The sequence below is a fragment of the Talpa occidentalis genome, unplaced genomic scaffold, assembly GCF_014898055.3.
Source record: "Talpa occidentalis isolate TD23 unplaced genomic scaffold, MPIMG_talOcc4v2.1 talOcc4.6, whole genome shotgun sequence".
In the NCBI taxonomy this organism is placed as follows: Eukaryota; Metazoa; Chordata; class Mammalia; order Eulipotyphla; family Talpidae; genus Talpa; species Talpa occidentalis.
The window spans coordinates 87,825,690-87,837,923 of NW_023604972.1; the positions used below are offsets into that span (position 1 = coordinate 87,825,690).

Here is a 12,234-nt window from a genome sequence, read left to right on the forward strand (position 1 = left end):
GTGACGTCCCGGCCCCGCGTCGCGCGGAGCAGCCTCGCTCTGCCCCGCCCCCTCTCGAATGTCGTCGCGGGATCGCCCTGGAAACGCATTCTCCGAGGAACCGGCAGCCGCCAATGGGAAGGGAGCGAGTGCCACGAACAGGCCAATAAGGAGGGAGCGGTTCGGGGTTTAAACCTAAGGCGAGGCGGCTGCTCCCGGCGTGCTGCGGAGAACGGCTGTTGATCTGTGGGTGCAGGTCCTGGGCTGCTCTGGGGCTCCCGCTCTGTTCTCGCCGCTGAGCTGCTGCCCGGGGAGAGGAAGCCATGGCGCTGCGGGTCACCAGGGTGAGCTGCCGCGGGCCGTGGGCAGCGCGGCCTTCCCCGCTCGCTGCGTGTTCTCTTGCCCTGTTTCGCCTGCTGTAGTCGCCCTCCCCCCGACCCGGGGTTGGAGCGACCCGGGGAGGCGATTTGGGGGTGAGGTTGGGGGTGGGGGCTCTTCCATGGTGAGGGAATTTGGGGAACGGAGGAAGGTGGGAACGAGCTGCACCGGCCTGGGATAAATGTTGCGGGGGGCGGGAGGTGGATGGACGACGGGAAACCTTTTTAAAAAGGTGATGGAGGGCCAGGGGGAAGCTACCGGCTGCGTGACTCCCTTCCCTGAAAGAAGGTGCCAGCAATTGAAGGCTTTTTCGATTTCCTTTCAAATGCAAATGCGTGGTATTTTAGGGCCGGCGGGGACTAATCTGGCAATCTCATGCTGGCAAATGGGATAAAACTGACTGGCACTGCCGCGGCGAAGGTCGGGGGGGGGGGTGTCCCCTGTTTCCCCTGGGAATTCCTTTACTGCTGGCTTTCCTCCCGGGGGCCTCCCTTACCTCGCCACAATTAACCCTTGGCTTACTCTAGCCTTGCTGGGTCAGCTCTCAAAATGGTCTTGCTTATTTCAGAACACGAAAATTAATGGTGAAAATAAGGCGAAGATCAGTATGGCAGGCGCAAAGCGTGTGCCTGTGGCCTCTGCTGCAGCTTCCAAACCCGGGCTGAGGCCAAGAACAGCCCTTGGAGATATCGGAAACAAAGTCAGTGAACAGCCCCAGGGCAAAATGCCTCTGAAAAAGGTAATTATCATCCTGAGCCAACTTGTCTTTAAGCGTTCACTGTCAACAGTGACCCTTCATGGAGAAACATTCCATTCTCCCTTTCATCTACAGGAAGCAAAAACTTTAGCGGCTGGGAAAGTGATGGCTAAAAAACTACCAAAACCTCTGGAAAAGGCACCTGTGCCTGTGGTGGAACCAGAGCCGGAATCTGAGCCTCATCCTGAACTGGAATCTGAGCCTGTTAAAGAAGAAAAACTTTCTCCTGAGCCTATTTTGGTAAATTTATTTATCCTTTTAGAGGCTATTATAACTATTTCCTTCCATCATTTCTTTGATGCATAGAATAACATTTGAATAAATAGTAATAATAGAACATTGTTTGCTTTGCCATGCGGCAGGCACTGCCCAGCACTTTTACCTGCATTAAATCCCATGGTATTTACAGACACTTTTTTTTTTTTAAAGATTTCTTTATTTATGCATACAAGAACTGGGGTATAGGCCAGAGGAGCTGGGGAGGTGAGAGGATTCACCAGAGACAGAGTGGGGAACATAACAGGCAGATTGACTGAAATACACTGCTGAGGGGAGCAGAAGGCGAGTCAGGAGAGGTCTGCACCATGTGGGTAGCTCCCTGGCTGGGGTTCGAACTTGTGTTGCAGTGCTGGAGAGAGCATCATAGGTTGCTTCTTAACCCCTTGCGCCACCAGGGAGCCCTTATATACACTCTTTTTAGCTAGTATTATTCCTCCACCTTTTAGATAATGGCTTAGAGAAGTATTTTTTCTAAAGTCACGTATCTAATAAGTGGTACATTGTTTCAAACCCAAGTTGTCTGACTTTGGAACCTATGCTTTTAATTTGTCCCCTTTGTCTAATGGTGTTGATTAGTAACTGCTTTAAATAAAGATTTAGTTGTCTTTGGTATAAGCTATCTCTACCTAGAATTTAACTGAAACAGTTTGTTCTCTTTGAGTTTTTAACTCTAACGTGACCACTGAATAGTAAACCTATAATATTGGAAAATATGAAGATGTAAAAGGAGAAAGGAAATGTAGCTCTTCTAACAGCAGGTGAGATGAGTTAACAGCCTCAAAACACTACTTTTTATTAAATATCAGGTATACAAGTGTATTTAACCCTGTGAAGGAAAAACAGGTCATCTGGAAGAGGCTATTTTGCTAAAATTGGAATGACATGTATTCTGAACCTCTAATTTTAATAGTTTTGTTAAAACTGGTTATAAAAGTCATTCACTCAAGAACAAAGATACGTAAGGATTTTTTACATAAGGATAAGAGATTTGAAGCTGGTGTTTAGCATTGACCTGGACATAACTCATGAAACCAGTACTACGTGCAGTCTTTAATCAGCCATATCAAACTACCTGAGATTTCCCTAAAAAGCCCTATACTAATTCTTGCCTTTGTATCCCCTTTTATTCAGAATGCCATTATCCCCACCTTCTCTTATGTTTAGCTAATAATCTTTTCATCCTTTAAAACAGCTCAATCATCAACTACTAAAACTTTAACTTCATGCATACCTGCCATTGTTTCTAGAATTAATGGCCTTACTTCATTTATTATCTCTTTTAAATGCAAGGCCCCTTGAGGACACCATAAAGCCAGTGCCTGGCATAGAGCTTGACTTGAAGATGTTCAGAAAATGTTTGAACATTAAGGTAAAGGGAGCATCTTGCAGGATATAATGAATGATAACAAAGTCAGTGTTTAGGGCCTCCCCTGGTGGCGCAGGTGGTTGAGCGCCACACTGTGAAGCTGCCTGCAGCCTCTATAGCACCAGTTTGATCCCGGCCAGCCAGCAAGGGTCCCACATGGCGTCATCATTCTGCCTGTTCTGTCCCCCACTCTGTCTCAGGTGAATCCTCTCAACTGCCCGCGCATCTGGCCTGTACCCCAGTTCTTGTATAAATAAATCTTTAAAAAATAAATAAGTCAGTGTTTAGAAATCAGGACAGAACTTATGTTTTCCTGAGCGGTGAGAAGTGCATACTTTGAAATAAAGACTAAAGACTGACTTTCATTCAATTGAATTAAATTTACATGATGCTGACAGATTCATTACCTAGCGTTTCCTTTAGAACAGCTTGAATAGAAATGTATTTGCTTCGTTTTTTATCTGTGAGTGCTTCGGTTCTGTTGAATTCAAACTGGCTCACTTTAAGTTGACATTTCACTTTCATATTAATCATTTCCTGAAGAGAAATAAAATAAATTGGACAAGAAGGTACTTTTCCTTTGTGGTCTTTTCAGCAGATAGTCTCTTGAGTTGGTATCATTGATCTCATCTTCACTTCCAAACTACAGTGAACATTCCACTTTGCTGTTGTTTTGAGATATCGCTCTGTTTTCAAGGTTGATACTCCCTCTCCAAGTCCAATGGAAACATCTGGATGTGCCCCTGCAGAAGAGTATCTGTGTCAGGCTTTCTCTGATGTAATTCTTGCAGTAAATGATGTGGATGCAGAAGATGGAGCTGATCCAAACCTTTGTAGTGAATATGTGAAAGATATCTATGCTTATCTGAGACAACTTGAGGTCAGTGTTACTGCTTGAGTCTTGTTTTTGTCTAAACTGCATCTGGCGTTACTAAGAATATTTTCCATTCACAGTTTATAATTCAAGTAGGACATGAGCAGCTTTCCACTTTTAAATTCTCCTTCATTGATTACCAAAAACAAAGTCACATGACAAATAGTAAAGTCTTTGTCCTTTAGTAAAGGGAACATTCAAAGTGAGATTCGGGGATGTGAGAGCCATCTGGCTGCGACATCTGTCACCCCATTGATATCCAGGGTTGATTGGGTGGGTGTCCCCTTCCTCCCTCACCACTCCATGTGTGTCCCTCTCAAAGCTAAGAGCTCGGTAGAAGAGAATTACCTTCCCTGAATAGAGAGGACCCTTCTTCAGTTAAGGGTATATAGTAGTTGTGCTCCCCTGTTAGAACCTCCAAATAAGCTTTCAAAGTGAGAGATGGTACTACCATGGCTCTTTCTAATAGAAAGTCCACAGATTGAATGATGTGTTTATATCCACCACAGTTTGGGTTTAAGGAGGATAATACCCAGGAGGTAGATAGTAGTGGAGAAAATGCTGAAAAATTATATTCACCTCCATCACAAGGCATTGTGGGTCAATATGGATGATTTCTATGTGACATCAAGGGAATAATTCCTTGTGTCTTAGAGAACACTCAAAACGTAAGGTGTTGGTTTTCTTCCATTTAATCCCATTTCTGAAATTTACTAGAAGCTAACAACAAACTATGTAGTTATTATCAAATTTACCCAATTGTTTGTTTATAATGCATTCATACCTCAGCATTATCAGTTAACATCTTCAGTGTCTTGCCTGGTTCTTTCAGGCATCTTCATTTTTCTATAGGATTATCCTGCAAATCAGACTTCTTGCTAGCAGCACTAGTCAGCTTAGGGTTTCACTCCCTTTCTGGTGCTTTTTTAAATTTGTGTTCTAACTTCAGAAGAGTGTATGTATGTGCTGGTCCTTAATGGTTCTTAGCTATGGTGTTTTTAGGATTTGTACCTTGGAGCAGGAATGTGGCAAGGATGTCTGGCGGCTGCTGCTGTTTTCTCTGCTTCATAAAACCACAGGGTTTGGGCTTAGAGTCTTAACTGAAAAGATTTGAGATGATCATAAGGTGTCTTTATTGGAGCAAGTGGAAATAGGGTGTGTGCCAGCAGGAGCTCTGGTGAGTTCTGCCAATATGAAACACCTGTCACACTGTTCTGTTTAATGCTTGCTTTCTTTTTCTCCTCAGTGATGAAGCTGTTTGTAGTGAACATAGGAATATGTATGGATTTAAGAATTGGTTGATCATAAATGCTGCAGAGCTATTGTGTAGGGACTGTTATTTCTGGTCAGAAATGTGACATGGAGTCTTGCTGCAAAGAATAATCAACATTTCTTTTGCAGGAGGAGCAAGCCATTAGACCAAATACCTACTAGGTCGTGAAGTCACTGGAAACATGAGAGCCATCCTAATTGACTGGCTGGTACAGGTTCAGATGAAATTCAGGTTGCTGCAGGAGACTATGTACATGACTGTTTCCATTATTGATCGGTTCATGCAGGTGAGCATAATTCAGTAATTGATGATTCTCACTTCTAGGGTCCTAGCTGAAAATCTGTCTTAGAGGATAGGGTATCATAAATTGAGATTTTGCTATGGAAGTGCCTTCCCCCCTCCTTCAGTGCTCTTATGTATGCTTTATCAAATACATATTACTTATTCTCGTACAATTGAAATTTACATTGCAGAATAATTGTGTACCCAAGAAGATGCTGCAGCTGGTTGGTGTTACTGCCATGTTTATAGCAAGCAAATACGAAGAAATGTACCCTCCAGAAATTGGAGATTTTGCCTTTGTGACTGACAACACTTACACTAAGCACCAAATTAGACAGATGGAAATGAAGATTTTAAGAGCTTTAAATTTTGGCTTGGGTCGCCCTCTGCCTCTGCACTTCCTTCGGAGAGCTTCTAAGATTGGAGAGGTATAGATTTCTTGAGAAACTTTCGGTATGGTACATTTAAGGAATACTGCTGGCCAAACCAATCAAATTTAACTAGCTAACCACATGAGGAAGTATAAAAATAATTGTTGTTTTTAGTCAAGTTGCATATTAATATTATTTTTAAGTCTTCCCATGGGGAATTGCATTAGAGAGTTAGTAGTCAAACATTTGTTTAAATATAGGCATACTATACTGCTTATTGCCAATAAGGAATTTTCTGAAAGTAGCTCAGTGACCTGCGGATTTTCTTCCAGGTTGATGTTGAGCAACATACTTTGGCCAAATACCTGATGGAATTAACTATGTTGGATTACGATATGGTGCACTTTCCTCCTTCTCAAATTGCAGCAGGAGCTTTTTGCTTAGCTCTGAAAATTCTTGACAATGGTGAATGGGTAAGCTCTGTCACACAGGAATAGGTCACCATAAGCTTTTACATTATAAAATGTGTTTGCCTGATTACAGAACTTTTTTTCATTAAATTACAATTTAAATGTCTCCTAAATATGGAATCTAGCCAGTGAATGATTAAAAATGGTATCTTAATTGTGATGTCTTTCAGCATAAAGTGTTTATATTTGATTACCTAATTTCATCTTTGAATACTGCTTTGAGAAAACAGCAACTGCTAGTCCTCATAGTTGGAGACACCCGTATTACTCAAATAACATCTTTAGAAGTTCATTCATATTCATGGGTTTAACCAATTCTCTTACCTATCGTGTGCTACTGAGGCATGAAACTGAATGAGAGAGTTTGCCTCAGGTAACTTAAGATTCTAGCTTTGGGGTAGACAAATGAGCAATTACTATAGTGCAATTAGGTTTGAGCATTAGTTTATAATAGGTTTAAGCAGGGGATCCAGAGAAACAAGGAAAAAAGAGGACCTGGGATAGAAGAGAGTCTTAAGTTCAATTTGTCTTGAAGTTGAATTATAGTGAGTCATCCATAATTTAGCTCCCTACCCTATTGAATAACATCGAGGAATTTTATGAAAACTATTGTTAATGAGCATTTTTAACATTAACGTTTGTTTTTAGACACCAACTCTACAACACTACCTGTCATACACTGAAGAATCCCTTCTTCCTGTGATGCAGCACCTGGCTAAGAATATAGTCATGGTGAATCGTGGACTTACAAAGCACATGGTAAGTCAGTCAGCTGTGTACTGTAGAATGTTGGAAAAGGTGAAAATAATTGGCTTTTGCCTGCAAATGCGTATATTATTAAGTTGATATTTTAAGTGAATATAATTAGATCTTATGTTTTTTTTCCATTAATTAGTATGCCTTTCTCTTTCAGACAATTAAGAACAAGTATGCGACATCTAAGCATGCCAAAGTCAGCACTCTGGCACAGTTGAATTCTGTAATAGTTCAAGATTTAGCTAAAGCTGTAGCAAAAGTGTAACTTGTGACTTGACTTGGGAGTACTATATGTTAACTTGACTTGGGAGTACTATATCTGCAAATAAAATTGGCACCATGTGCTATCTGTACATATTACGTTCATTTACTTTTAATAAAGTTTGTGGTCCTTTTTACCTATACCTTTACTCATGGCTACTTCCTACTCTAGAATAAATCTAAAAGTTATCTTAAAGGTATGGTGGGGGGATCTAAAAAATGCTTTCAGTTTACCTGGGAATGCAACAAATGTATATAACTGTTGCTTATGTATTTGGCTCTTGTTTCTTGTTGTATGTATCTTGGTATTAATGATTGAGGTGAACACACTAAAAACACTTATTCCCATAGGGCATATTGCCTATTAGCCCAGTCATTTTGGAGAATCTGCTGCTTAGTTCTACTTAGTAAATGTCTACCACTTGATCCCTAATGCTGCCTGTTTCATTTCTCTTGGTGCTTGCTGCCATAATTCCAAATGCGTTGTTGCCACTAATTTTCACCTTTAGCTATTACCAACTTTTTCACTAGAAAAAAATTCTATATTCAAAACTTAGTTAACTTTTTGTTGGTTAAGAAAATAAAATGGGGCCTCCCCTGGTCGCACAGGTGGTTGAGCACAGCACTGTGAAGCAGCCTCTGCAGCATGGGTTTGATCCCAGCTGGCCGCAGAGATACCCAGATGGTGCGGCAGACCTCTCCTGTCTCACCCGCTGTTCCCCTCAGCAGTATATTTCAGTCAATCTGCCTGTTCTGTTCCCTGCTCTGTCTCTGGTGAATCACCCTCTTGCACATCTGGCCTGTACCCTGGTTCTTGTAGGCATACATAAATCTTTAAAAAAATCCTCAAAACAAATGCAAAAGTATCTAAAAGTTTGTTTGCCACTCATAACTTTGTCAACCTGCACACTAGAAAGGATATCAATTGTTTAATGTATCCTTCCAGGCCTTCTATAAACAGACATGCATATAAATTGCTACAGAGATATAAAAAAATGGTATTCCAGGGCCTCCCTGGTGGCTCATCAATTGAGCGCTGGGCTGCGAAGCTGCCAGCAACCTCTGCAGCGCCGGTGAGATCCCGTGCCAAAGGCGAGGGTCCCACATGGCATGTCAGATCTCTCCTGCCATGCCGGCTGCTCGCCTCAGCAGTGTATTTCATATTTCTGCCTGTTCTGCTCCCCACTCTGGCTCTGGTGAATACTCTCACCCTCCCGCGCTTCTGACTGTACCTAGTGCTTGTGTAAATAAATCTTTTTAAAAAAAAATGGTATTCTGTATACTTAGTGGTTCATGTCAATGTGTATGTGTTTGGGTATTACATTTCATGGTATGGATATACTATTAAAGCATTCCACCATTTCCCTGTTGATGGTTACATTTTCTCCAAAGTTTCAGCAGGTACTACTAGCAGATAACAAAACAATATACAAAAGTGCTAAATTTTCTCTGCATCTTTGCCAGAACTTAAGGTAGTCATTTTCTTGAATTTCTGTGAATTTGGCCAAGAATTGCCTAATTTATTTGCTGTTTTAGTTAATACTTTTGATGGCTATTTGAATAAATTGTTGACTTACCAACACATTAACCATTCCTATTTTGTAATTTGTCCTTTGACTTTGTTATCTTTTTATATTTGCATTTTAAGTGTTTATATTATCAAATCTACTTATTGTAGTTCTTTGCTTCTTTTCAATTTTAACGTGAACTTTAGCCATAAACATCTAAATTCTAGGTTTTTCCTATTTATATCTAAAATTCTCAGTACATTTGATGGGGGTATAAGGTAAGATTCTTATCCATTTACACCAATACCACATGAAAGTGACAAGTTCGTTAAAAGAGAGGCCTGCATAGTTCCCAGCAGGCAGCCTTGGAGGAGAGCTGCCTCTAAAAGCATCCTTTTCCAAATAATCTGAAACATCAATGGGCATCAGATCTACTGAAATACTCTGTTGAGGGGAACAGCAGGCAACACATGTCACAGTGGCTGGCAATAGATTGATAACACTGAGACTTTAACCCTTGTGACACCAGGGAGGCCCTCTGAGCTGTTATTTCTTTAGTACATTGACCATTATTTTTGCTATTAGTCTAAGTGATCTGTATTTTAGCTATTTTTCCATATTGTTTGGCATTGTTAAATAGCAAAGCTATGGAATTTCATTTACTTTTTTTTTTTAAGATTGATTTATTTATGCATACAAAGCTGGGTTACAGGCCAGAGGTGTCGGGGGGTGAGAGAATTCACCAGAGACGGAGTGGGGAACAGAACAGGCAGATTGACCAATGTAACTGCTGAGTGGAGCAGCCAGCAAGTCAGGAGAGGTCTGCTGCTCCATGTGGGTTCCGCCTGGCTCTCTGGGGGATCCAGCTTATGCTTCAGAGGCTGCGGACAGCTTCATAGGTTGTGTCTTAACCCTTTGCGCAACCAAGGAGGCCCTCATTTAAAGGTTGTGATTTCATGGTCCTTCTGTTTTTAATCTGATAATATTCCACATTAGAGGTTTTTTTAGAGTGGAGTAAGTAGCTCCTCATGGTATATAGATTGAATATGCTAATGTTTCATTTAGAAAACTTGCACATGTAGGAAATGGGCACAGTTTTTGTTGATAGTGTTTTTCTGGCTTTTGGCCAATTTTTAAGTTTTAAGGTGGATGAAGGTTTTCATCTTCGTGTCTTATAATTTGAAATCTTTATACATTGAAAACCAATTAAGTTAAACTACAAGGTCATTTGTCCTGGGACTTCTTAAAATTGTAATTTTCTATGGTTTTTGTGATATTTAGGGATTTTCTCCCCTATTCATAGAAAAAAATCTGTTTTAGAATTTTTTGGTTCACTGTAGATCTAATTCATGCTATAATTCATCTCTACTGTATTACAGCTTCATTTTTGTTCTGGATATCAAATAATTTATTTAGTGATCAGGCTTGCACAGCGGTTCTTTTATTCATGCTCTAAAACAATCAGTTTTGGGGGCTATTTTTATCTTTATAGTTTTAGCTTCTACATTCTCACCATTTGCTTTCCTTTGGATTTTTTAAAACAAAATATTTAATGAACATAATGGAAGTGTGCACACAATTCAGATTCATACTTAATGATACATGAAATGTTGGCAAAAATTGTACATGTACTAAATTCTAGAATATTCTCAACAAATTTCAAAGAATACTTACCCACATTCTGAGTACAATTCGTTGAAGTTAAAAGTCAATTACAAAAGGTAGTAAGAAACATCTTAAATTTCATTGATTTGCCATTTGTTTAAAAAAATTAATTTTAGTAGTTTCACACCCTGAGATGTGTATATGCTTCAACTCTTATTTTCTAGTTTAAAAAATTTTCTGTATTTTAGTAATAAAAACACAAATAGTATACATTCTTCTCAGATACTTTGTTTCTGAACTCTTTTGTCAATTTTGGTTGTCATAATTAATCTTTTTCTCAGGCAACTATTATGTTAGTCATTTAAAGTCATTAGGGGTGTGGGCTATAAAAATGCCTTTTTTTAAGATGCATACAAGAGCAGGGGTACAGGCCAGAGATGCGGGGGTTGAGAGGATTCACCAAAGACAGAGTGGGGGGGCAGAACAGGCAGATCCACTGAAATACACTGCTGAGAGGAGCAGCGGGTGAGACAGGAGAGGTCTGTAGCACCATGTGAGTTTCTCCCTGGCTGGCCAGGGATCGAACTCATGCTGCAGACGCTGCAGATTACTTCATAATGCGGTGCTTAACCCCTTGCGCCACCAGGGAGGCCCAAAAATGCCTTTTTGAAATTTAGTCTTATTTGTAGTAAAGTATTTGATGACTTCTGTAAATATTTAATAGGAGCAAAGTAGTAGTGATTTATAATAATATTAAACATATATATACTTAAGCTAAGAAAATATGGAGTAACTGTTAATCACACCAATACGTATTATGTACACAAGCTCCTTTTCTTTTTCAAAGCCATTTGAAAGTAAAATTCAGCTGTCAAGATAATTTCACCTTCAAACTTCAAGAATCAAGATTATTTTTCTAAATAACCAATATCTCTATCACACTAGGAAAATATATAATATGCAAAACATATTCAAATTTCCTCAATGCAATGGTTCAAAAAATATTAGGAGGAGTTGTCCAGATTATTGTCTATAGTTCTTGTGTGATTGTTTCTTCATAGTTACCTTAGACTAGAACATAGGTGATGTGTACTTAATGCATGATACTGGAGTCATCAGATTGTTAGACTACTGGTGATACCAAGTTTGATCATCTTGTTAAGTGATAATCACCAGATACATCTTTGCTGTGAAGTTGCTGCTTTCATTCTCTGCATTGATCAATGATACTAGGCTTTGAATCATTTATCTCACAGGAGTAACATGATAGTAGTTATCATCCCATCTATAGTAATGGACATTTTCTTTAAAGAAACGCTCCTCACTCTCCCCTCACTTTTTTTGCTTTACTCTGTAATTTTAAAAATTTGTTAAAATATATTAATAGAATGATTCTCGAAGTGTCGCCCCTAGTCAGCAACAGCAATATCATATGAAAACTTAATAGAACGCAAATCAGCAACTTATGAGGCATCTAGCAATTTTTTAACCATCCTCCCATGATTTTTTTAGATTTATTTATTTATGCATACAAGAGCTGGGGGTGCAGGCCAGAGGTAAAGGGGGGGTGAGAGGATTCACCAGAGACAGAGTAGGGAACAGAACAGGCAGATCCACCCAGGTACACTACTGAGGGGAGAGGCAGGTGAGCCAGAAGAGGTCTGCTGCGCCATGTGTGTTGTTCCCTGGCCCACCAGGGATCCAACTCAGGCTGCAGAGGCTGCAGATTGCTTCATACTGCTGTGCTTAATTAATCCCTTGTGCCACCAGGGAGGCCCACCCTCCCATGATTTTGATGCATGCTCAGACTGGAGAACTATTGCATTGTCTTTTTCCCACATTTGACCAGTACACACCTGATAAACGACCTGTTGAAAGGAAGAGATTGATAGGAGATGCTAAAGGCATTCCAGAAAAAGTAGTAAAAGTTAAAAAAGAACTATGAGGTCACTTCTTTGAAAACAAAAAAGAAATCCGGACTGATTGTGCTTGTGCTGCAAGGACAGCGTCCTTTACACTACCGACCAAAAGGAAAACGACAAATGCATCAATTGTTTATGGTTCCCTGCATTTTC

General features: G+C 40.1%; 1 protein-coding gene across 1 annotated transcript; it reads left to right on the forward strand.

Moving 5' to 3' along the window:
• Positions 1 to 215: 215 nt before the first annotated feature.
• LOC119260933 (G2/mitotic-specific cyclin-B1-like) lies at positions 216 to 8,638 on the forward strand. The gene is given in 10 exon segments (XM_037530074.2): positions 216 to 323; positions 926 to 1,096; positions 1,190 to 1,354; positions 3,457 to 3,639; positions 5,035 to 5,053; positions 5,056 to 5,192; positions 5,380 to 5,616; positions 5,892 to 6,032; positions 6,678 to 6,788; positions 6,943 to 8,638. Coding segments are annotated over 10 exon segments (1,293 nt in total). The 5' UTR covers positions 216 to 302; the 3' UTR covers positions 7,051 to 8,638.
• The last annotated feature ends 3,596 nt before the right edge of the window (positions 8,639 to 12,234 follow it).